Consider the following 26,214-nt stretch of genomic DNA (forward strand, 5'->3'; position numbering starts at 1 on the left):
CTTTATTTCTCCTTAGCTTGAACTATACATTCAGCAGAAGCATACTCAAGGAAATCTCTCAATGTGTCTTCTGTTCTTCTGTAGTGGTAGATGAAGAAGGGGGTATTTGATGGGGTATTTCTGAGGAATTTTGCTACTTGAGATGGTCATTCTGATCGATTACTGCTATCAGTAAGTGAGTCTATTTCTAGGAACGGTATGATGTTTTCTAGCTTTTTGTGAATTATGTAGTGAAATGATGCTGGTTGTATAATCTTTCTCCAATAAGTCTGTTCAAAAGTAGTGGATAGGTTTGGGTTATGAACTTAGATTATTACTGATTCAAACATGGGTTCCAAGATACATTCTTGGAAAATTTGAAGTGCTGGATAACAATGTTATCCCTACCTTTTTCTTTTCCTGCAGTACTTGTACAGAACTTCACAAGGCTAGTCAGATTCTGATCCTTCATGCCTTAGAGCTATTGAGAAAATGAACAGTGGTAACCAGACGACCAGAAATGGACCATACAAGCATTTTCTTCTTCTTTTCTTAATTCACCACTTTTTTTCTTTTTCTTAATGGAGCATGACTTTTTGAAGTGTGGTAGGAAGTGTTCTTATACTTGGCTTTGCAGCCACAAAAATACTTGTTCTTTATCGGATGTTGTCTGAAAGGGGTGATTTTGTGCACTGTGTGGCAAAATCTTTCTAGCTGTGAAGAGCTCTGATTTGTGAGCCTTATGAAATGAGTTTAACTCAAATGTAGCATATATGCTTTCTTACTAAGTGACCCGCTCATCAAGGCTTTGAGTTGGAATCAGTTCTTGGAGTTAATTAGGCAGCTTGTGTTTTAATTAAACATGGAAGTACGTGATAATGAAAAAGCTAGAAGTAGATGTAGATACATAATTTCTAAATTATCATGTTGTGGCTAAAGAATTAGGGGAAGAAGTGCCAGAACAAGATATTTTTTCCTAAAGATTTTAAAAATGCTTGTTCTGCTACTTCTTCTAAACCTTCAGTTTTGGAGACAAGTTCAGTAGTGTGTGCTTGTAGTACTTATGCCAGAGTAGTCACTTTCTTTCTTAAAGAAAAACTTAAATCTTAGTAACAAGGAAGTGGTTAATGGTGACAGGAAACACACTGCATTTGATAGTGGGGTTAAACTGATGTCTGTCTTTTGAGCTAGTGTAACAAAGCTCTATTTGTCAGTATGGAGAGAGAAAAGTAGATGGAGGAGAGTTCCAGTCCTTAGATAACACCCAGATAATAATCTTTCATGTAATGATCAGCGCAGTCAGTCATTGCTTAAATGGCCCTACAATTACTGTGTCCTTGCTGCTTCGGATATAATAAACGTCACAGATTGAAACGCTGTTGTGGCATAGCGCGGAATTCTGTACCTGGTGGAGGCAGTCACAGTCCTGGACGTGTCACCTGGAGGAGTCAGTATGTTTGTCAGTTTGCTTTAAGGATGCCACTTAAATCTGGAGCTGAACTGAAGTTCTAACCTTCTGTGGAAGAGGGTGAGACAAAGGAGAGGGAAGTTATTCTGCTCTTGTTAGTTACAAACCAAGAAAGCTGTTTCAAATCACATCATAAAACAAGTTTCTAAGTGGGATGTGTGTGGAGGGCGTTGCTGGCCAGATGTGAACTTTATTTAATACGATACTTAGGTTAGTGTTTTTGTCATGTAAAAATTTTGGCTGTAGGTGGGAAGGCTGTAGGAAAATTTCAGAGGAAAGTTCCACCACCATAAGTGAAGACAACTTTTCCTCCTCCCCCCCTCCAGTCCTCAAGCAAACCAGGGAAGTAGCTATAATATGATCTTAGAGCCTTGGCACTGTTCAGGGTTTCTTTTGCTGGCTGTAAGACCTTGGGAAATCATACCAGCAGCATCTTGGCAAAGCTGAAACACAAATCATCTGTTAAAGTTACAATAGAATGGAGGTTTTAGAGATCACTAAATCACAGAAGGTATTCTGAAAGTGACAGAAGAAGTTGTTTTAATGACTACTGTTGCTACAAATAACCTTAGAAATTTTTTTTGCATTATTAAACTAAGTATTGTGACTGAATGCTCTATAAAAATAGTATATTATGTTAGTCAGAATCTGATACCCCCCACCACTCCCCAGAATCTTTTTTTCTTTATAGAAAGAGTTCACTTACCTACCTAGATAATGTTAGATATTTCTTTTGGTGTGGAATATGTTTGCTGTTTTGAAAGCAGATGACAAAACTGTCCTCCTGTAATTTATGGCCCTCCTTCTGTATTTTGTCACCTTATTTGAACTGGCCCCAAGAAATGTCATCAAGATGAGGCAATGGGTGTGTTCCATATACATCTTGGACTTACTTCATTATTCCAGCTTACTAGCCAGGTCTATGTAGTAAAACTGTGTCCTCAGCATAAAGAGTATATGGTGATATTCCACAAATGCACTCCAGGCAGAAAAAACTTCTCAGAAGAGGTCCAACTGCTCGTAAGCAACCATCTTGCCAATAGCTGCGGCTGCAGACTTTTCAATAAAACCTCAAGTTAAATGAAAGGCGTCTGGTAGGTTAATTAAAATAATTGCGGCATTTTAAAGGACTCATCTGTTGCTAGGAGTTGTATTTCCCCATGAGGTCTGTGGGAGTTTTTGTGACAGTGTGGATGGTATAGATTCAGAAAACGTAATTCAGCTGTGCCAGAACAGCAAAGCAAAAAGCAGCCTTTAAGGAGGGAGTCATCTAGTGTAGGTCCTACACAAACTGTTGCTTTGGGTTGTATTTTGTTAACTCGACAATTACATAAAAATCCATCCTCACAAATAACAAACAGTTGTTTTGGACTCAAACTTGCTAGCAATGTTTATGTTTTGGTTTTGTCTGATAAAAAATGAAGATGTGACAATCAGTTTTAGCTTTTTTTTTTTTCTTTTTATATCTTATTATATATATATATATGTGTAAAATATATATATATGCTTTGAGATTTGATGGAGGATATACAGGAGTAACTGCAGAATGGTTCTTGTATTGTCTTATTGTTGTATTGTGATAAGTTACACATTACCCTTTCAGTGTCTCCTGTGTTTAATTCTGATGTTAAAGCAAAAGTAATCAAGTAATCTGTGGGTTTGAAATGATTATTTTTTTTACAAGGCCATTTGTACCTGTCATCTTGAAAACATTGTTCAATTATTTTTCGCAGTTCCGTGTGGTGGATGGTTTGATAAACTCTGTGCTGCATCCTGGTGACTTTGTGATCCAAGTTCAGAAGCTGACTCAGACTCCTGTTCTGTGAATTGGCGGTGGTGGAGTGATTCGGGTAAGCGTCTAGAAATACTGAAGGAGATAAAAGGAATTAAGTGTTTTGAGTACACTTGTTTTAGTTGCTCTGCAGTGTATCTTCTCTTGCCTTTAAGTGTGAGATGACTAACCTTTGTTTTAATTGCTGAATTCTTTTTACAGTAGCTGGTAGGGAAGGTGTGTGAGAACTGATAACTGTGGCTGCTTTCTGTCAAGAAGCATTAGGGGTATTTTCTGCGGTGTAACTGTTTTGTCATGTTTGAATCACGAAACATGTTTTGTGTGTTTGGTATTATTGTATTCTTATGGCTCTGTGTGATCACTTCAGTGTAGGCAAGCTGGACTCCACTGCTGCTTGCTATTATTTTCTGTATTACTTTTTTATATAGAATATTATGTATACAAAGTAGTTACGTGTTTTATGACAGTGTGTTCAGGTGAAATGAAACTCAGCAAAATCAGCTTCTGCTCTCCGTAAGCTAACTTAAGTGCTCTCATCCTAGCTGTGGATTAATGTAAATACGATTTTTTTTTCTTCCTTTCCTTTGCAGTTAGAAGCCTGTACTTTGATTTTCTGTACCTGTTTGAATGAAGTTGTTAGTGGTATTTTTCTGGGAAGTCAAAACTTTTTTTTTTTTTATTTAAACACCTAATTCTGTAATTCAACAGCAGATGCAGTTATCTACTTCAAAGAATTAGATACAGCAATCCAAGTGATAAGGAGTTGTTTTTAGTAAGTGTACGATTGAAGTGTTTCAGAATTTTTATCTTAATATATTGCAAAATGAATTATTGTCTTAGTCCTTTCTGGTATCTTACATATATTGTGGAGCAAAGCACATTTTTTTCATCTTGCTCTCTTAATCTTTTGCCCTGACTCAAGTATACAGGTACAATAACTTAAAGATATTTTTAACTACCCACAGAAAAACCTTGATGTCTAGGGGTGGAAATATTTTTACAGAAAAAAGAGTCTTAAATGATGATGGTGGCTCTGAAAGTGATGCCTCCTATATTATTATGTTAGCCCATGATGTCAGTGGAGGATGTTGGTGGTATGACAGTAGAGGTTCAGCCTTCCCATCAGTGTTCCATTGTATGTTGTTGCCATGTGACAGATGGCAGCAGAGGGGCACTCTGACAAAATGACATCTAATGTGCAAGTATATGTGGAGCAAAGGTGTGTCTTGTCCTCCTCTGTGTGGAAAATATGGTACCTGCTGACATTTGTCAACATTTGCTGAATGTTTATGTATACCAGCCAGTGAATGTGAGCACAGTGAGTTGGTAGGTGGTTCATTTCTATAGTGGCAGCGGGTCACCTCCACTGATGCACATTTTTATGAGTGAGGCATACAGGCTCTTGTTCATTGCTGGTGGAAATGCATAGCTGACGGCAGTGACTGTGTTGAAAGAGTGTTTTGTAGCTGAGAAGTTTTTCATAGTATTGTGTTCTTTTATATCTGTTGTAGTTTCCATGGAAATAAGTAAGAGGTGGTAACTCAAGAGAGACCTATATGGAAAAGATGGTTTCATGACATTATGAAATGAGAATGTGTTTGTTGGAATTTTTTTTTTAAATGTGTTTTTGAGACTAATGTTAATAAGACTTACTATGACTTATTAAAATAAAGATTACAAGAAAAGAAAAAAGCAAGAATACTTATTTTAAACATTCCATCTTTTTGAGCAGAAAAGCTTAATTATTTCTTTAAAATACCTGATATTTTATGTGAGCATTTCAGAGTTATTGTTTCTATACATCGTTGGTTACTCAGAATTGTGAAGTGCCATATTTCTCTATTGCACATCTGAGATTTATTTTGCGGTTCGCTGGCTAATGAGGGATACTGTGAAAAAACCATCAGAGATGAGATGTGATTTTATCATGTGGATAGGCTGAGACTTCTTCAGTAAGCTTTTGCTCTCCTGTTTACTGCTAAAGCATCAATAACAAAGCAGAGACTTCAGGCAACATTGCACAACTTCTATTTAGAGACAGATATTTCCTTTGTCAAGACATTCATATTTTTCACAGTAGCTTGTCCTAACATGTATGCACAACTAGAATGATTGCAGATGTTTTAGTGTTAAGAACAATTTTATGTTGAGTTGTAATCTCGTTTTCATAATCCTAATTTCACTGTGAATCGTTTTTTGGCATTGAAGCACTTCTTAAGTCTTACCATAAATCAGGATGAATGATTAATCTGTAGTTTATTTTTTTGTTGCTTTGCTTTTGTCTGCTCTTGTGCATCACCTCTTTGTGCTTAACTGTTGGTTCTTTGGCATACTTGACTAATGAGCCGTCACCATTTCCAGGGGGCAGGAAATCTCTGTTAACTCCCAACAAGGGTTGGAAGTTAAATGCTGGCTTTGCAATAGACTTGTAGCTGCAAGCAGGTTTAGAAAAGTTGAACTGTAAAACATACAATGGTGAAGTGTGTACTTCACAAGAAATACAGTGTCTGATTGGGATAGAGGCTTCTTGCTACCAAGTGTGTTCAGCTGCTTTTTCACAGAGATGCCTTGATTTGCTGTGCTGCTTAATCCACTGAGTACACCACTAAAAGCTTAGGTCTATCATGAAGGTAATGATTAACGTGTAATTATAGATGGTGAACCTTAAATGGATTCTTAGTTCTGTATAACTGAAATTGGTGAAATAAAGTTTAAGAACAAATAGCAAGTGCTAAAGTTTGTCTTTTTTTTCTTTTTTTTTCTTTTCCCCTCAGTGTATTCTTCCTAATATATACACTTGTCAAGTCACTGAAATCTTCCCTTGTATAGAGTACTGCAGCTTCCTTTACAGTGGTGTAGTATTTTCTATTTGGTTTTCTGACTATGCTGCAGTTAAATATGCAGTTCTTGAAACTGTGCATTTAGTCATTTAAGGAAAATCACAACTCATAGTCTCAACATAAGGACTTTTTGCATAAAGGAAACAACACCGGCTAAAGAGAGGCCCCGGTATCCCATCCCCTTCAGTATTCTCCTTTTTCTACATGTCCAATAGTTTTTTGGATATGTTCCAACCTTCTTATATAAGCCATGGTTTGCATGGGTATGTGAACCCTGTTGACTTGCTGATTCATTTTTTCTTATAGCAGTTAGCTTTGGCTTGAATTTTCCCCTTCTTGGTTTTACTGACATGTTTCAGCATGAAGCACGTCTTCAAACATATCTCAGGTGGTTCAGCTGCGAAGGCTAATCCAGTCAGCACCAGGCATGTTTTGTCTTGGCAGTGTGTGCTGGAAGCCTGTCTCTCTGTCAGCCTGATGTTCCCTGTAATGCAAAAGAGGTATAGACAAGCCATTCTGATAGGTCTCATGATTTTTGATCTCATGGATGCTCAGAACTACATATTTTAGGTTGTCTTGATAAATGCTATTTTAGTTTGAGAATTCATAAAGGATAGCAGTTAGCTTGTCAAATAAAATGTGCATGCTGTTGGCAGTCAGTCTAAAACCTGATTGGATTATCAGAGGGTTGGTTTATGTGATAAATTCTTTGGTTGTCACGTGGGCAGAATTAGATATTTGAAGGAAAACCACATTCATCCTTACCTGACAAATTTGTTTTTAGTTCTGTGCAAAGACTAGGTATTGGGAAACACCTCCCTTGCATTGCGTAAGCACTTCTTGGATCAATTTGTCTGCAACTAGCAAATATAAAAACGTATTATACTGCTCTGAGTATGTGTGGTCGTTTCAGAGGAAAAGTATGCAGAGAATGTTTCTGTCTAACTTGTTTAAATAGCCTGGCATATTCTGGCTTCCTTTTCCTCTTTCATCTCCTTTTCCAGCTACATTGTCTGGTATAGATAGAATTAAGTGCTAACTAATTTATGCAAGCAAACTTCCTTTTGACAGTTGTCCTTGAAGCTCTTGGCCTATTCAGCTTATTGGTTGAGGAATGTCTGCCTATTTCTTCAGCTAAGACACAGCTTCTCTGGCACTCACAAAGCCCATTGATTGTTTCCTCCTTTATTTGGTTCCTCCTGAATTCCCCATGGATTTCTTTTTTTTTTTATTTTCAATGCAGTTGTATCAGGAAATGGAAGTGCATTTTCCTGGTAGTGTGAAGGCATGATGATGAGGCAGATGAGTTTAGCAAAATTCTTTACTTCCAATGATATTATTAACAACTGTGTAGTGTTGTAGTGGACGTGGCATCATTTCTCTGCCAAAGTATTTTCTTCTATATAAATAAAAATAATGAAAGTTTACAAATTTGATTTTGCAAGTTTATATAAAAGTATGAGTTTCTTCCAGTACTTTCATGTCTGGAGGGTCATGCAGCACTGATGTGGACAGCTGCATGGACTGATGTGTTTTAGAAAAAAAAAAAATCCACATTAATATGGGAAACAGAACAGGAGTGGAAAATGGAGCAGGTTAGTTTGCTAGCTAGTCTACATCTAATTCAGGCTGAAGAAGTTTTAGAATCTGAAAGCAGAAAGAAGGATTTGCCTTTGATTTCTAGAGAATTAGTATGGAAGAATACTGTGTTTAGAAATATCCACTCAGCAGCAAGTTGTCAGCCTGCATACTTCATTGTCATTAGGTGGGCAGTGTCTTGAATTCTAAGCTGTCAGGCCAGTCCAAACTGCCTGCCTGTCAAACACATCCAAAAAGATCCTAGCTGTCCAAAGACAGGCTGACTGTCCTCTGGGGGACTGTGCACCAATGCAGTTCAAAGGTTGTGATGTAAAAATGGACAAAATGGGTATACTGTTTTTTCCAGAGGTCCATCTAGGTAAGAGACCCCAAAGTAGTGAGTTTTTGTAATAAATATGCTAGCTTTGTTTTAGGCCAGAAAGAGATGATGGACTTTTTTCAATGGTTACACATTCAAATGTTCGCATTTATTCTAGAGCTGAAATGCAGGATTTCTAATCCAGAGACAAAGCACTTTAAAATACAAAGGTAATTTCTGTATCTGTAGTTTAGCTAATCAGAGGACAAAGAAAAATCTTGCTTTTGGATATCAAGGAAATTGCTGTCTGCACATAACAAAGTACAGTTGTGGGCTGATTACCATAGCTTATTCGTTTTCCTGCTACAGAGGACCTGGTGTATTTCATCTCTGGAATCCCATGTTCTTATCAAACTCTTTTACTTTTGTTTGTGTTTTTGTTTGTTTGCTACTATTTCAGATCATAGAGGAAAAAAAACACGTAAATGCCTCTGCATTATATTTTCAAGTTAGAAAGCCTAAATAATGATACCAGTCTAACTTTAATGGTTTTATTATGCATGTTTGCACAAATGTAATGTGTGTAATGCATTTTTGCGTGTTTCACTGCAAGGTAGTTAAAAATTCTTCTCCAAACAGTATAATTTCCTTTATGATGATATAACCCAAAGGAGTTTCAGTAAACAAACTGAAATCACTTATTGTGATTAAATATGAGCATTGGGTAGAATGCATCCTCCAGCTTAAGGTGACCTAGAGGGTTTGAAACGCATGTAGATAGAGTGGAAGGAAGATATTGGTTAGATTAGCCTGAAAATTGTGATGTAATAAGAACAGTTGTTGGTGATGATGATTGAGATCGAGTCCTGTTTGTATACACAGTGAATTTAAGTAAGCAGTCCCCAGAGGTTCTCATCATCTGGCGCATTGATGTGAAATGGGAAACATTGGGAATGTGATAGCAACTTGGGATGGGAAAGAACATACTGGAAAAAAAGGAATAACAGAAAAGTGAGGAGGAATAAATAAACAAATAGTGCATAAAATAACAGTGGGATGGATGAGAAAGCAAAAGAGATGATGCTTTTGTGGTCCTCACCATTATTAAGGATTTTATAGTTGATTAGAGGGATAACCTGTACAGTACTATAAGAGTACTGTAAGAGTCATATTAGGAAGACAACCACTTTTTTTTTTTTTGCCTCATTTTTAATGTATCTTTTTTTCTTATTCCAATACCTCTCAAACAGAATCTATTCCATAATAGTTTCATGTACTTGGCCTTAAAGCACAAACATAAATGTGTCAAATTATTTTATCCATGACATTATCAGTCTGTTTCCATTCTGATCCTTTAATGGTATTAAAATGAAAGCTGGTATCTAGAATGGAATTAGTCCATTAATCTCACTACTGAGCTTTAATACTGAGATTTTTTCCCCCTACTAAAAAGAAATGTTTTGCTTTTTCAGCTGCTGACATAGATGATTGATATATTAAAATGAACCTTTTGGAGCAGTTAAGTTGCCCTGTCTTACTGCTAGACAGAATTCTGCCTAGGAAAGTCATCTAATGTAGATCAGTAAAAAAAAAAAAGTCTTAAAAAGCAACAACAGCAACAAAACAGCAGGTAATCAGGCGATTTATTTCATTTAAATGACATCTTGAGGTACAGACTTTATTTCTTTTAGCTTGATCTTATATTGACTCATTGGAGAGGGATCCCTTAAGAGGGATTGGGATGGTGCATGAGTATCATCTTCAAAATGGATTTCAGGATTTGCAGTTTGGTAGGACTTCTAACAACATGTGAAGGTCACATTCCTCCAAGAGGACTCTGCAAATGCCAAGAGATTAGGAGTGAGAAACCTAGTGGTTTCTTCTGTGCAGCAGTTTCTGCATGCTAACCTTACAGCCCTGTGTTTGTCTAGATCAAGTTTAAGAAGCCATTAGGAACTGGAGAAAACAATTCTCACGGTAACCTCATTATCAAAGGGGGCACAGCAAGTTTGCATTCTGTTCTTTTTCAGAAAATCTTGTCTTCTGCCTTTGGCTATAAATAACAATTGTTCTTGCTTTTGAGATTCAGATGCTCTCTATTGGTTATTTCAGTTTCAATCTGAATAGTATTTAAACAGAAAAGGTTGGAGTGTTTTGCAATCACTTTAATTTAGCATATTATTTTCTCTGAATTTCTGAAGAGCTGGGAATGAATTACACTGCAGTTACACCAGTTAAAATGATAGAAATTTTTCCTACTTTTATGAACTGTTTAGCTTTTAGTTCAGATGACTTGTGGCCCTAGGTTTTAATCCTGTCATACAGAAAAAATATAAGGGAATTATATAATTTCATGGAATAAAATAATAATATAGCTTCATAAAATAAATCACTTCTTTTGGAACAGTTTTTGCCTGAATGTGAATTGTCTTTGAAGGTGCCCAAATCCCCATTACAAAATTATGTGGTAACAAGTGATGGTCTGCACTATTCATCTTTGACTCTCAGGCAGGTAGTGGGGAGATCTGACAACAAGCCAAGGTTTACTGTCCATAAATTGATTCAAACCATGAGATTAAACAGCAGCATTAAGCTTTTCAAGAGTAATGTGATAATGTCACAGAGAAAACAGATCATAAGTCAGTGGCAGATGGCACATGTCTCGGTGAAGGGTAACAGACTAAAAATATTTTTTGATATGATGTTTTGTATGGTTAGTCATGAGCAGAAGCTGCTACGGTTAGTTATGAATTTAATATAACTTCAAACAGGAAACTTCAGCTTCCAGGAAGACACCTGTTCAGTTATTCAGAACTTACTAAAAAGTTTAATTACGTACAGAAGTGATTCTTTGTTGTAGTTGTTCATCTTTCTGTGATTGCTCTTTGCTCCTGCTCTACCACCTAGGTTCTGTTTTGAATATAGAAGTGTATTGTTCTGATTTCTCCCTTTGAGAACATTGGCATTCAGGAATTGATTTTCACAATGTGCGCATGAGATGAGTTAACAATATATTGTTATGACACTGAATTGATGTGCCCAGTTGACAGTTGGAGCTTTAAAAAGTATCTGACAGTTCTTTTTTCTTTACATCCACCCAAACAAAGAAAAACACTCTAATATTTTTGTATGTACTCTATGTTGAGGTGCAGTGAGGTTAATTCCACTTCTAGCTATGAATGTTCAGCAGTTTTGCAAGCAAAATCTTAGATTGCTAATTTTATCTGTAATCAGGCTGGTCAGTGATTTCTTGTGAGTTTAGTAAAGTAGTGAGGAACAAAAGAAGCGCAGGAGGAAGTGAAAGATTTGTAAAAATAATTGTTAGTTGTAAAGTTAATGCTTTTACATGCATGTTGAGGGAAGTGACATCTCAAAATAGATTTCAGTGCTGCTCGAATAGCACCCCTCACCTCTGCCCTGGAAAGAAACGGAACTCAGGAATACCCTAACAATGACTTGGCTGGTGGAGTGAGAGCTATTATTAAGTGTACAATTATAGCAACTGCTTGCTGATACTTTCTATTATTTAAACAATTTTAAAATCCGTGTTACAAATCTGTGTTTCCTAAGTATGGGAAATGCCACATATGGGAGTAAGCAATTAATCAGATCACTAACAGCTATTTGCTAACCTATTTTCAGAAAACTGCTAGATGATTTTGATTCCAACAGCTTAGTACAGTGAATTTTCTGCACAGCTCGATAAATGTAAAAACTAAGTGTTAGAGTGTTAGGTAATACTAGCTCAGACTAGTTTAAATATGAAGCCTCAGTGTTCAGTTAACAGCTGTAGTCTTCTGGCCAGCAATAAAAAGCCACAGGCATAATACAAATTCATGCATTTAATGTGCTACTAGCATTACTAGTGACTGTAAAATGTGCAGTCTGAACTTTTTGTGTAAGTTTCTGCTACTGCATCTCTCCACAGTGTTCTGTATTTTACTAAGCTGAAACCCCACTTGGATCCGATTTTCTGCATAAGTGGTGGTATAAATGGCAAAGTGTATGCCTGACTGGTATGTTGTGAGTGTGTCTGTTGTAGTAGGTTTAAAATCAAGGGCTATGTACTTTATGGTTTTAATTAATGGGGTGTAAGTAATGAGCTATTAATCTGAATTGCTAGAAACCTACACTTAAATGGTGTCCAAGAGGACTGAAATGTCCTGAGATCTGTATTTTAGGACAATAGTGTTCACTCTGTGGCAGTCTTTTGGTTGTTTGGGGTGATTCGTTTTGGAGCTTGATTGTTTCATGAGTTGCTACTGGGAAATTCAGTATGCAGCTTGATATAGAGCTCAGTATCTTTTTCCAGAGGTGCTTATTCACTTATACCTCATGTTTTCTTGTTTTTAGTCATCTTCACTGTATTGCCTACATTACTTCTATCTTCCTCACTTGCAGTAGTTAATAAGTTATCTACATCAGTGAGTCAGCATCTACTTGATGCAATTTCCAGCCAATTGCTCCTTGCTCACAGAGTTGTGGGTGTTGGGTGCCACTAGCGTTTTACACACACCCTTTCTCTCAATAAGATATATTGCCATATTTAAGTACTGTGCAAACAAACTTAGATACGTCCCTCCCAAAAGTGCTTCAGTATGTATTAGAAATTATAAACAGTATGTGGGTGTGATGGAGTAGGGAAAAGGGTTTGTGTGATAAAGGGCAGTGGGGAAAAGGCACCGACAGTCATGTTAATAGCATCGTGTGAGTCAATCACCTGTTTAATTTAGATGAAATGGTTTAGATAGTGTTAATGCGTCCTGGTGTATTTTATTGTGGGTGATGACTGATTCAAATTTTCAGTTACAAATCTTACTTAAATAAGTGTATTCAGTCTCTTTGAGTATTCCTATTCTCTTAGTCATTTGTTTACCAAATATTTTGCTTTCCCCTTCTTTCCCATCATCAGTCTCTCTTGGGCTGCTGTGAAAAGCGGCAGAGGTATGAACATGTTTGCTGTGTCTAACAAGTAGGCCTCAACAACCCTGACCATCTGTAGCTGTCCCTGTCTGTCTAGGATACTTGTGCTGATGGATAAACTTTTAAAAATGGAAGGAGGGGAGAAAGTAAAAAGGAGGAGGCTCCCATACACAGTGGGTGAGGGCATGAGATCTAAGTAACTTTCTCATAGATTTGCAACAATTCTTGTTATACTAACGCTCTTGCCAAATTGTGGTGCTAATAGTTTTTTATTTCCACTAGCAGTAAAGCTATCTCAGGCTTACTAAGACCTTGATATCACATGCAGTTTCTCATTTGAAGCCAGTGAGCTAGAACAAATGTCACTTCAGATCCATGGCTTTGTAGGGAGTTCTGATGGTTGAAGGAAATCAGCTGTAGCTGTTGAGAGACCTGCTGGTTTGGTATTGTCTAATCATGATCTGTGAGGCCAAGGTGAGTGGTCCTTTGGTCATCCTGATTGATGGCCTTAGGGTGGTTTTCTTTCTCTTATGCATGGTGTGTTTCTTGGCGTGTTTTGGTGTTTCTGTGTTCAGATACTACCAGTATCTGACCAGATACCAGATACTGCAGGGACAGGAAACAAATGGATGTAAAAATAGATCAGTGAACATGTTAGTTTTGTGTTTAGATGCTTTGGTTTAGAGCCTTGTCTAGAATCCTAAGAATTAAGTTTTGAATCTAAAACTCACAGCATAATGTCTTTATTTTTGACTGAGAGAGCCCTTCCAGCTTCCATTATTTGTCAACTAAAACTACTTGAGGGAGTAGAGAATACCTGTCTGCAACAGCTTGGACTTCTGTTGTTGTATATACAATTATTTATGCCTAATCAAGATACTGCCTTTTTTTCCTTTAGAAACTTTTCAGAGCATATTTGTGAGACTTGAGCTTTGAGAAACAGGCATCTAAATGCATGAAGATTCCTTGTAGTTCGAATAGTTGAGAGCTTCTTCATATCTGGTGCATGTGCATTGCAGAGGTTTTTCATGGCTGAGATTAAACTCTACTGCACTGGTTATTTTGGCACTAATTGTGCTCTGAAGGGTGATCTTGAACCCATGGCAATTTCTGTAAGTCAAGTGTGTTTATTTTGCTTCACAGTCCACACATCATCAGATAACTTGGAAAGTGAGGGTTTTTGCATCTGTGTTCACAGACGTGAGATGGATAATATCAAAGTACTGGAGTTTTTTTATTGTGATTTTTTTAAGCTAAGTTCAGATTTCTAGTTTTCACTTATGTCTTGAATCAGTTTGGGGAGCTCTTCATTGTTGATGAGCTTCCTAAGAGAAAACAATGAACAAGAAGACAAATCAGTTAATTTGTTTCACACTTGCAGGGGTGAGTGGTTTTCCATTACTGTCTTTTACAAAAGCGTTGTTCTGCTATTGTAGATAATAAAGAAGTTTTCATTATGAGTATTAGGCATTTCATGCATTTTTAAGATAGTTAACAATATGCCTTATAAAACTGTAGATGTCATGGCAAAACAAACTCCAGTATTAAAATGCAACTCATACAGTGATTTGGCCAGTCATGGACCTATGACAGTTCCTTCCCATTGCTGCTGATAAACACCATACCCCATGGCAGCATAATGTCACGGGTATGTGCCCTGCAGAACGCCAATGGTATTGCCAAACAGAGGTTATTCTGGGGCAGTCTGGAAGCAAATGCGAGTCTTTGTGTACTTGCTGAGAATGTACCACCAGCTGTCACTTTCCTGTGTTGAAGGATTCTGGCTGTCACAGCTGTGATACCATTAGTACTAGGAGGTTACACGTCCCCAGATAGGTCATTCTTTACTAAGAGACTTAAGACAATGTATCATAATTAACATCATAGAATCTGCCATCCAAGAGAAGAAGAAAGATGGTGCAACTCTTGGAGTTGGCCAGCTTTTTGTCAGTCAGACAACCTACACAGCAAGGTAGTTTCTTTGCTTTGTTTTGAGTTCTTAGCTTTGGCTTGAACACCAATGAGGAGAAGCAGTGAGAGACTGACAATACTTGCTTTCAGGAAAAACAAGTTAAGCTGTTTTGAGAGTAGCATTTGAACACTCTGTGTCTCCCTGGTCTGCCTTTCCCTGTTCCTGAAGTATAGAAATCTGATATTATCAAACATCTATCTACTCTAAGTGTGAAATATCTGTTCAATTTCAAAGGGTACACTTTGTAGACAAATTTTTCTAGTCACTTTTGTCTTATTTAACGATATGGTATTACGGTATTATTTTTTCAAATCTAGCTCGCTATTAGGGTACAAATTTTGAACCAATCTAGAAGGCTGTGATTGAGTTAGAATCTTGCCATTAGCGACTTGCAATACAATCTCTGTTACTGTCGTATGTGAAATAATTGTATGTGTTCCATACATACTCTCCCAATACTTGCTGAAAATTGTTTGCTGTTTTAAACTGATCCAGCACAGTCCATAAATTATCAGACCTTACCCTTCTGTCGTACTTCAAACAGTGATGCAGTCCAGTCTTAGAAATGATCCAGAAATGTTTTTGTTTTTGTTTTTTTGTTTGTTTGTTTTCCCTCTGAGCTTGTTGTGATGGGTATATGAAAGCTTAGCATGGAATTTACCAGGTTGCTTTTTTTTTTTCCTCCATTACATAGTAATTGGTATTTTTGCCCTACTTCATTGGCAGCAGTGATACTATCTGTGCATGGAGTTGCGCTTCTTTTAGTCTCCTTTGGAATTTCTTATTCCCTTGTTCAAAGGAAAACGGTATAACTAATCTTATTGCCCTAAAATTGTTCCTGTTTTACAAGAAGGATTTTAGTGTGGCAGCATAGGATTCATTTCTGCTCAGCTTGTCTGTGTGATGGATAATCTTGCTAAATCTAAAGTCTTTTTAGCTGAACATACTGTCTTTGTCATTGAGCACGAATGGATGTTTAAAGGATGAGCTCAGATAATCCTGCCTCTGCAATGCTCTTCCTGGAATTACTGAAATAAATAATTTTGTTTTTACTGTTTTTGTTGTTTAAAATGGAAGATGATTATTCCCATAGGCTGAAGGCTGCCTGAAATGTCTCTGAAAAAAAGCAGTTTCAAAATACTTCTTCAGCCATACCTTAGATGAAGGGCATGAATGCTGTGGCTTGCTATCCTCTCCCATTTCCTTTCCCCTCAACAAGCTGGAGAAAGGAAAAACAGCTTGGAAGATATTTACAACCATTTAGCTAATTTTAGAATATAACCATATTTCCTCATCTTTTATATGCAAATTTTCCACTAGTGATCTGGGTCCATCAACAGCTTTTCAAAGTCTTCCAATAAGCAGTTCAGAGAATTTGAGGTGAAATGTATTTGTGTGAAAACTGCAGAAAGAAAAAAGTGTTCTGAGTCAACTGCAGACCTCACTGGTCTAAAACCAGTGACAAGCTGGAAGTGAGGTAGGGATGTGAACAGGATGTGAACAGGATGCAGTGTGGTGGTGAGAACCACTGCACTGCAGCACACCAGCAGTCCATCTAGCAAGCATCTTCTAACAGAGGTAGCGTGGTAGGGATATACACAAGGAAGGGTAGGAAAACAATGAATACGTAGCAGTTCTCCCAACTTCTCTCCCATTGCTCAGGGAAAGTGGAATGCTAGGACTCTTACATAGTGCCTTTGTTGGTGGAGCCTGGCAGAAACTAGGCACACATTATGCTGTGGATGATACCATGTGCTCTAGGATGTTTAAATAAAACTTTCCTAGATGTTTTGATTAGGTAGTTTAATTTGTCACTAGACATCTAAAGCACCTGTTACTTCAGGTAAGTAGGAAAGTGACTTTCTAAGCTAGTTGTGATCATGATGCCCTGTTACCCCGGGTACATCAGAATACTGTGGCCTCTTGGGAGTTTGTTGTGCTTTTCAATGAACTGGACATGTCAGTATGACTGCATGGAAGCCTGGAGTATTCCTACTTTTGAGAATCAACAGCACTTAAAACTGTAGTCTCACCGTGGTCTTGGCTGAATAGTTAAAATATTCTCTTTTGGTGTGGACTTAAATTTAACTTATTTAGTGCCAGTTTCAAGTGCTGTTAAAGTAATGTCAGTTGTGGTGATCTCATTGTTTCTTGTCTAATTCTGTAACTGTTATGTGTTGTTCCGCATATAGTTCCTTAATCTTTATGGCATGCACACGCATACCAATTCTGTATTATCTTCTCTGGGGAATTGGAATCTGATCAGTTCCTTCTGTTTGGTTTTGAAGCCTACAAGCACTTCATAGTTTGCTAATGGCTCCCTACCACTGGAATTTATTCTCCTAGGCATTTCAACAGTGGCAACCTAACAGGTGTCAGGAAGTGATGCAAAAGTAATCCCTTTTGTTTGTTGTTTTTGTGATTATTATGGAGCTATTTTTTCAGTTTTTCTAATCTGAATGCTCTGCCTGCCGTGCCTTGACCTTCTGCTGTTTTGTTTTCAGCAGCAGAGTCACCTGACACTCTTTTTGTCAAATCCAGCCTTGCGCTACAGTTTTCTTTGGATTAATTCTGTTTATCTTAGCAGAGCTATTGCAAACCTGCATTTCTACCATTTGAAAGCTTTGTGTACAGTGCCTTGAAATAGGTTTTATACGAATTAAATTGCTTTTCAGTAGGAGCACAGAGTCACGAGAAGGGAGAAAATCACACAAATGTGGCAGTTTGACATAAGCATCCCAGATTTCTGAATATGTTTTGATCCTTACTGTCTTTCTATATCTTTTTAATTGTTTTGAATGCTGCTGTTATGTATTTCTGTTGCTGGATAAACTGGTGGATCCTTTCTTTTTCCTTTTTTTTTTTTTTTTTTTTTTTTTCCCTCCCCCATTAGGAAACTCAATAGACTCGAGGCTTTAATATTTTATCTGTATTGCTTTTATCCCTTGTCTGCATACCCTCATTGTCATTCTGCTGAATAAATGAATATATTTATCCAGTACAGTATATTGGAATGCCTTTGGTATGAAAGAGCTAAATGGCACCAGTGACTGCTGAGGGAAAAGCAGGGCCAATAGCATGTGAAAGCTGATCACATCACAATCCTGTTGTGTTGATCCTGGCTATCTAACAAATTAATCGTCCTGTAATGGTACTGCTGCTTGCAGTACTCCAAAAACAAACAAACAAACAAACTTTCATTCCTCCTATAACAATTATGATTTTAAATCCCTCTTCAGAATTTTTGAGGATGTATTTGTGGTACCTTTTCTGTTAGGCTGATTCTACTTTTTACTGTAACTTAATAAACCGTGATTACATTTACTCATTTATCCTTTGAATGAAGGTGTTAACTTTGCTCACCATAATTTTACTTTTTTTCTAGGTACTATGAATTTGACAGCCATGACTCAGTTTCTTAGCTGTTGTACATGATTTTGTATTCAGTTAGAATCTGTTCATGCTGATACCTAATCCGTGTGAAGATTCTACTTCTATGCTTTTGTAGGTCAAGATTACAGTTTGCATAGGTCCAGTCAACAATTGTGAATGCACTGAGTGTTGTTCTGTCTTTCTAATTGTTCTGTGTTGGTGAAGGTAGCGTTAGTTGTCTGCTGTGACTTACTTGGCAACTTTGTAAAAAATAAAAGTAAATAAAATAAAAAATAATGAAATTAGTATTATGGGAGAAGCGTGGACTTGTCATGTTCTGTTGATTTCATGTATTTTTTTATAACTTTCTTGCAAAGTGTGTGCAAGAAATATCTAGTATTAGGGGCTTATTAAATACAGCAATTAAATGTGAAGTAGAAATGAAATGGCTTTATAGACCCAATGCTATGAAGTCAGAGTTAAATTAGGCCTAAAGACAGTGATATTCTCTGATATAAAACAAAATAGTATCCCCCCCAAAATTTTGTATGTATTTTTACCATTTTTGGTAAATCTTTCAAAGACTGGATTTATATATATATACATATATAAAAATATACATACATACATACATATGTTATATATATTATATATACATTATATATTATATATACATAATATGTATATATACATATATATGTGTGTACATACACACACACACACACATATATATGCACACACACACTTATAACTTATATTTCTACTTATACTTGTATGTACTTATATACTTATATATGTTTAAACACAATCATGACATTTGTACACTGTTGACACTGGTAGTACTACAGTAGATTCTGAACTGCTGCAGTAACACTACAGTGTCCGAATGAGAATTCATACATGCACAGTTTTTTGTTTATTTTTTAAAAGCAAACAATGCTGAAAGCAAAATAAATATCCAGTGTGACAAGGTATCAGTTTGTTCTTATCTAGTAGGGATAGGTGTGACTAAAATTTTCTTACCTTTGTTTTGAACAGAATGTTGACTTTGAAAGCTCAGGGAAGAAGCAGCAGGGAGAAGGAAGTAACACAGTGGTAAGTACTGTATTTCTGTTTCCTTTGCATTATAGAATGTTTACACATTGATTCTGTTCTTTTCCATGTGCCCATCAATCACCTCCAAAGCACTTGAATTTTATTTCATGAGCACTCCTGTTCTTCTGAAGCATTTTTTGTTGCAGCTATCAGCTGAAGTGTAAAAGGGAAAAGATATGAAACTAAGTTGCAGGATAGGATAATTTTCTGTTTTGGAGACATAGTGCTGTTCAGATTGTGGAAATGCTAATAAATGTTGACACATCAGTGATGGCAATTATGAGACTTATAAAATATCAGTTTAAAAACATACAGAACCTTCTGAATATTTTATCTGGTACTGCTACAGCTTAAGGAGATAGAAGCATATGTGTAAGCTTGTTTTTCTTCCTGCTTTTTGTGTTGTCTACAGTGCAGTGGGCCTTGTGTACATTAGCGTTTTCTATAGAGCTAAGATACTGCTGTTGTTGTGCAGCCTCAGCTGTGCTTACCACTCTTTAAGGACTGTTGATTTCTATAGGCGAATGACTCACATTCTCTTTTTCTTCCCATATCCTGGTTCATCTCTTTTGATTGCTGTATCTGGAGAATTTAAGACAGCATCTCTTCCTCTGTGTTTGTATAGCTGTTGACAGTATGTGATACGCAGCATTTACTTGCACTGTAGATCCAGACATAATCCTTCAAAGGACTAAACCAGAAGCATAAGCGGTTTAATACGGTTTTATACCTCTTCCAGTAGGCTTACCATGTCTTAGTCTGGTTGCACTGTGTATTTAATTTTCATTGTTTTCTTTGCATAGAAAGTTAGAAATTTGTCCCCTTTGTTTCTATGGGCCTTTTCTACATTGGCAATGAAAGAGAAATGAGTTCTTTAACGCAGTACTTAATAATGGAGTATTTTATTTCTCCTAATGTTCTCTTAGTAACACTACAAAATGTTTACCCAGAGAATATACAGTGAAGTCAAATGTCAGAAATGAAGCTTGGATCTATTGCTAATCTCAGCAATATTGTTAGTGATTTATGATTAGAGACCATTCTTCAGATGATGAATTTACGTGGATAGTTGGCTGATAAAATGGAAATTAGTTTCTAGGACTGGCTTAGGAACAGAATGAAATGAAATATGTGAGAAGTTCCAACTACATGGAATGCAGTTGTGTAGTGACAACTGGAGAGACTCAGAATCTGATGGGTTTTTCAAATGTGAACAATTTGACAACACAAATGCAGAAAGCATTCAATTTTCTTGTCTTAATGTGTAGTGTTAATATAGAGTCATAATTACAATTGTTAGGATACCTCACCACATTTTATTCTTTTACTATAAACTTACCATATCTGTCTATCAATCTATAGGGCATTTCTGTGATGCATCTTGCCTTAAATTACAGATCTGTACTCTTGTGTACCTGTGCTTTACTGATGCCATAGCCTAGGGATATAACAGAATACTGAACGTTACTCAGTTAAAGGCTGTGCTTATACTAAAGTCTGGTTATGCAAGTATTTGCCAAAAGTTTTTTTTTTTTTTTTTTTTTTTTTCTTAATTTAAAACAATTTTGCTTTATTTTTACAAAGTTTATCTGTTCTTGTCATTGCTAAGCTTTTGGCATAAAAAGACCAAATGCTGACTGCTTTGTTATATTACTAATTTCTTTTTTTCTTTTTTTTTTATTAGCAGATAAATAAATTAACAGAAATAAATATTCCAAGCATTTCCTTTGCTATGCTTTCATGGGTTTACTTGTAGTAATTCCTCAGGTTTGGTTTAGTATAGTCAGTAATCACAAAAATGTTTTTTGCCCCTTCTGCCTCCCAGGAAAAGAGTGCTCTTTATATGTTTGCATTTCATGAATGTTTGTTATTGTACTGCATTTACGAACATCTTCCTCCCTCTGTTGTTACCATTCACCATTGTTGCTTCATGAGTAACGCCTTTCATTTCATCTGCTCTGAATGCTGTATGTGAGCAAGTACAGTGTAGTTTTTTTTGTGTCCCTTGCCTTTGTGGGGACATGCAGCCATGAATGCAGCTGAGCACTGTTTGCATATCAGGAGCTTTACATTGAAATGGTGAAATGGTTCCAAAAACCCTTTTTGCAAGTCTCTTATTTCCTATTGTTTATTCTGACTCTACAGCTTTGGTTCCTTGGTTTGTATTGATCCAAGTGTTTACCAGTTTCATTTAAATAAAAGGGTGATGTAACCAATCTATTTTTAATTTTTTTTTTTTTTTTTTTTTCCTTTTTTTAGAAGTGAAATAAAGAAATAGCTTGGATGGGAGGCAGGAGGAAGTGAAAATACCTTAGCTTGGCATTGTCACTAAAGAAGGTTTTGAAATGACAGCTACAAAATGACGGTGGCATTTAGCAGAAGTCAGTCTCCTCACAGTACATTCTTCCTTCTGATGTTTCAGTTTCTTATTAGAGTCCATCAGGTCTGTGAGCCATGCTTTCCTCTTATGAAGAGTAGGATTGCCGTGCACTGGTCATGCAGGTTAGGGTTTCCAGGGTACCAGATGCTCTCATTTGCACTGGAACCTTGCTGCTCCCACCCAACAGGAGGGGGAGGAGTTAGGGGAAGCCCAAGTCAAACCATTGCCTACCCTACCCCAGCTGTGTTAATGTGTTCTGATATTGAACAAGAGATACCAAGTCATTTCTGAGCTTAAGAGAGGAGGACTTTCTGAGTTTAAGGTGCGAGGTTGTGCACAATATCTCCAAATTTTTGAAGACCAGAGCTGCCTTTCAGTGAAAGATTCATTTAAATTGTGCTGGGAGCTGTCACAATGGTCTCTTCTACATCAAGCCAATCAGCGTACATCTGTGCATGTGTTGTTGAACATGTTTCTGCCTTAAGAGGAGAAAAATCTGTGTCGTTTATGAAGATAGACCACTGTGTGTTGCTGGTACAGGAAGCCTCATTCTTAATAATTTATTAATGTAGGAGGGATAGTGTTTTTTGTTTGTTTGATGGATTAAATGGGATTCTTGGGAACAAGAAGCATGTTTTTTTGTTTGTTTTTTTTTTAATAATTGTGTTTCAGTATTAATTTGTTGGAGCTTCTGCCCATCGGCCACGTAAAGGTTTCTGTATGTTAACCTGCAGTGCATGCTGCCCCTCCCTGCTCTCTTCCTGTACTTACACATCCACAGCCCCCTAATTCTGTGCTCATTTGTAGGCAATGGAATGGAATAGAGGGGTTCTGACCAGAAATGTTTCTGTGAAGCTGTGCTTGCCTTTTTGTGTGAGCATCTGATAGCTGGTTTCATTTTCAGCTTTGCTGTTGATGTAACTGGTAAACATCCTTCTGAAACGCTTGGGGGAAAAAGGGGAGTGCTTTCACATGCAGTGCTTACAGCATGAGCGTTCGCATCCTGTTAGCATCAGGCAGGAATCTAAATGACCTATTACACAGTGCTACTACTTTTAAAACAAGTTAGAGATGAGGAACAAAAGGACTATGAGCTCAGATTCTGCATGAAACAACGTGAGTTCAGAATTCTCAGAGCAGTGTGATGCTTGTGTGTGGTTTTTTGTTTTTTAATGCTCATCAAATCACAGTGAGACGTGTGGTTAAACAAAAATGTTGTGTGGGTCTCTGGCAGATGTCTGGGTGCTGCTGGATGACTGCAGTGTGCAGGAATGAGTGATGTCTCTCTGGGTGGCATGCACTCATCTGAATTATCAGTCAGTAGTGGTATCCAACCCTGCTGCTGGTCTTGCTTTCTTTTGCTGATTGTGGCCTTTTAAGCTGATGCTTTGCTTTTATACTTTGAGTGATTTTACTCTGTTCAAAGATGTTTCACGCTTACAAATTCAGTCTACTGTTGTTACAGTGTAGGTTTGCTATAACTATTGTTTGCTTTTCCCTGGGTTCTCCAGTAACTTAATCTAATACTGCATTAATTATACTCTATTTTCCAGTTCTTACTTTACTGTATGTTATTAGCATCTGTCAGCACTGAAATTCCATCTCTAGTTAGCAAGATTAGTGAGATACAAAGAGTATCTCAAGCAGTCTTCAAAGCCTTCTGTGCAGTAGAAGCTTTTCAGTGGTAGATTCTATTGGAATGTGATTTGATGTTATTTATTTTGGTTGCTCTAGTGTTTTGATCATGAAGTTAGATGTTACTATGATAGCACATGTTTTCATTTTATTGATACAAAAATAATGGGAAAGCAAAATAAGGTAAATGATCTTTTTTGTTGAAACTGCAAACAAGCTGAAACTTGTTTCTGGCTTTGTTAGATTTTGCTGCTTTGATTCTGTAATCTGTAATAGCACGCTTCAGTGGTAATGAGCTGACCTGTCTTTTGGAAGTACATTACTATAGGGGAATTGCAGATTCTCACAAGCTTAGCATGGCATGGTAAACTACAAGAAAACTATAAGTTGACAAGAGCAAGTGTATGGTCTTGCACCTGGCGACAAATAACCACATGTGTCATTATGAGTTAGGGGCTGACCTGTTGGACAGGAACTTGGTGGAAAAGGACCTGGGAGTCCTGGTGGACAGAAGGTTCACCATGAGTCAGCAGTGTGCCCTTTTGTGGCCAGCAGGTCGAGGGAGGTGGTCCTCCTCCTCTGCTCTGCTCCAGTCAGGCCGTCTTTAGAATACTGCATCCAGTTCTGGGCTCCCCAGTTCAAAAAACACAGGGATCTCATAAAGGCAGTCCAGTGGAGCACCACAAAGATGATAAAGGACCTGGAACATCTCCTATATGAGGAAAGACTGAGTAAGCCTGAGGAAAAGAAGACGGAGAGAAAGTATGATAGATGTTTACAAATATCTAAGGGGAGGTGGAAGGCAAATAGATGATGCCAGGCTCTTCTCAGTGATGCATGGTGAAAGGACGAGGAATAATAGCCTAAAACTTGTACCAACATGCAGAAGAACTTCTTTATGGTAGAGGTGGCAAAGCACTGGAGCAGGTTCCCCAGAGTGGTTTTGGAGTCTCCATGTATGAAGATATTCAAGACTTAGCTGGATGGACTTTCCTGGATGCCTACCACTGTGACTTATTGCAGAGAGCCTGTTTCAGCAGGGGTGTGGATTTGATGATCTCTTGAGATCTGTTTCAATCCCTGTGTGATACACGCAGACATTTTGCTTTGTCCCACTTGGTGTATTTGCTGTTGAACTTGTTTCCTATCTGTTCTGCTTATACAGTGGTTTTTTTTTTGTTTGTTTGTTTTTTGTTTTTTTCCCCTCTTATTCCCTCATGATGTAAAATTAACTGCACCAGTATCCTGATGCTTTTTCCTCTGTTGACTACCAGCTGAGGGAAACTTAGGTCAAGGCTTTGACTGTTTGGGGGACAAAAGCTTTATGTCTGTGGGGTTTTGTTTTGTTCTTTCTTCCTTCTCTGATTTCTGTTGTAGATTGAATTCTTACCATTTTGAACTTGTATGGTGATGGAGAAAAATAAACTGTAATAGTGTTGCAGATTTGCAAAGCTATTTCATTGTTTTATTTGGTGCTTTCATGTTGCTTGTTGATGTTGCAATGCAGTATGAGACCTAGATTCAGTGTTTAGTGGAGAGGGAAATATTTGAGGTGCTTTGTGTTCCTGTCCACCTTCTGGACTGTACTTACCTCAGCCATCCCTGGAGAAGTTCTTAATTTGAGAATATGAAAGAAAGATGTCACCTGTGCAACACTAATTTTTTCTGTCTTTGGTTAAGAAAAGAGAGGACTCTCTTCTGTGATACATCCTTTCTTTCCTCCATTACAGTCGTTTTACTTGGGCAACTGATCACAAGATAAACAGAAAGGCAGGTAGGTAGGAGGGTGTGTTTGTGTACATTGAGAGAGGGGGAAAAGTGTGTGGAAGTGGTGATACGAAAAGCCTGTCCTAGCAGTGATAGCCTTCAGTGATTTAATTAAGACAGGGAAGAAGTTCCTAAAATGAAGTTTTGTTAATTTCAGTGAGCACAGCAAGATGTGTTAAAGTTTTACTTACTGACTGAAATTGCAGAAGTTGAGGGAAATTATTTATATGAGCACTTAAAAACCTTTTATTTTAAATAGGTACAACCTTTGGAGGAAACAACACTAGCTTGTGCAAAAATGCTGTACGTGAGGGATTTGAAATGAACATACAGTAATTTAACTTTATCACTGAAAAAAAAGGTTTTATTTCTCTGTATAGTTCTCATTTTATTGTTTTAAGCAAAAATGGATTGTTAAATCATGAATGATGCTTCAAAACTGCTGCTTCAAATTTTGTCTGCTTACGTGCAGTGTGGATATTCTCTGCTTGGGGCTGTTGACGGGTGACAAGTTACAGGCTAAATTTTATGTTCATCCATTGGTGTCTGTACATATTTCATCGACATTTCATGCCGCTAAAGATCTGTTGTGTTTAAACAAAAATAAAATCTCTCTGCCCACCTCCCTCTTATATATGTGTACTTAAACACACAGCATGTATGTATACATGTATATCTCTTTTTTTAAGTAATTAGCAGCCAGAAGTTTGAGACGTTGCCCATCTAAGTATTTCTGCAGTTGTCTGGTTGGTTTTATAAGTCTACCGATTTCTGTGTTACAGTGCCTGAAAATGACAACGAAGCGGAATTTGTTGGTGCGGCTGATGCCATGCCGCTGCCTGCGTGGAGAGGAGGAAACGGTCACTACTCTTGATTATTCTCACTGCAGCCTGGAACAGGTGCCTAAGGAGATTTTCACTTTTGAAAAAACCCTGGAAGAACTCTACTTAGATGCTAATCAGATTGAAGAGCTTCCAAAGGTATGTTGCATGATTTTCCTTTCTGTAACTAGTATTTCTCCTACTATGTCTTCAGTGGTAGAAGCTGATAGAGTCAAGCTTCCCTCTACAGCTTTAAGGCTGCATTTTTCCAAG

The 26,214-nt window shown here is 37.3% G+C and overlaps 1 protein-coding gene across 4 annotated transcripts in view; it reads left to right on the forward strand.

The window, feature by feature from the left end:
- The window catches only part of ERBIN (erbb2 interacting protein), a 101,826-nt gene that overhangs the window by 20,137 nt on the left and 55,475 nt on the right, over positions 1-26,214 (forward strand). For all 4 annotated transcript variants that reach the window (XM_072359135.1, XM_072359137.1, XM_072359136.1 and 1 more), the window contains 3 exons: positions 3,181-3,297; positions 19,282-19,338; positions 25,903-26,100. In XM_072359135.1, the coding sequence (XP_072215236.1) occupies positions 25,912-26,100 (189 nt within the window). In that variant the 5' untranslated portion in view covers positions 3,181-3,297; positions 19,282-19,338; positions 25,903-25,911. The remainder of the gene's footprint in view (positions 1-3,180; positions 3,298-19,281; positions 19,339-25,902; positions 26,101-26,214) is intronic.

Source organism: Excalfactoria chinensis, chromosome Z (genome assembly GCF_039878825.1).
Source record: "Excalfactoria chinensis isolate bCotChi1 chromosome Z, bCotChi1.hap2, whole genome shotgun sequence".
In the NCBI taxonomy this organism is placed as follows: Eukaryota; Metazoa; Chordata; class Aves; order Galliformes; family Phasianidae; genus Excalfactoria; species Excalfactoria chinensis.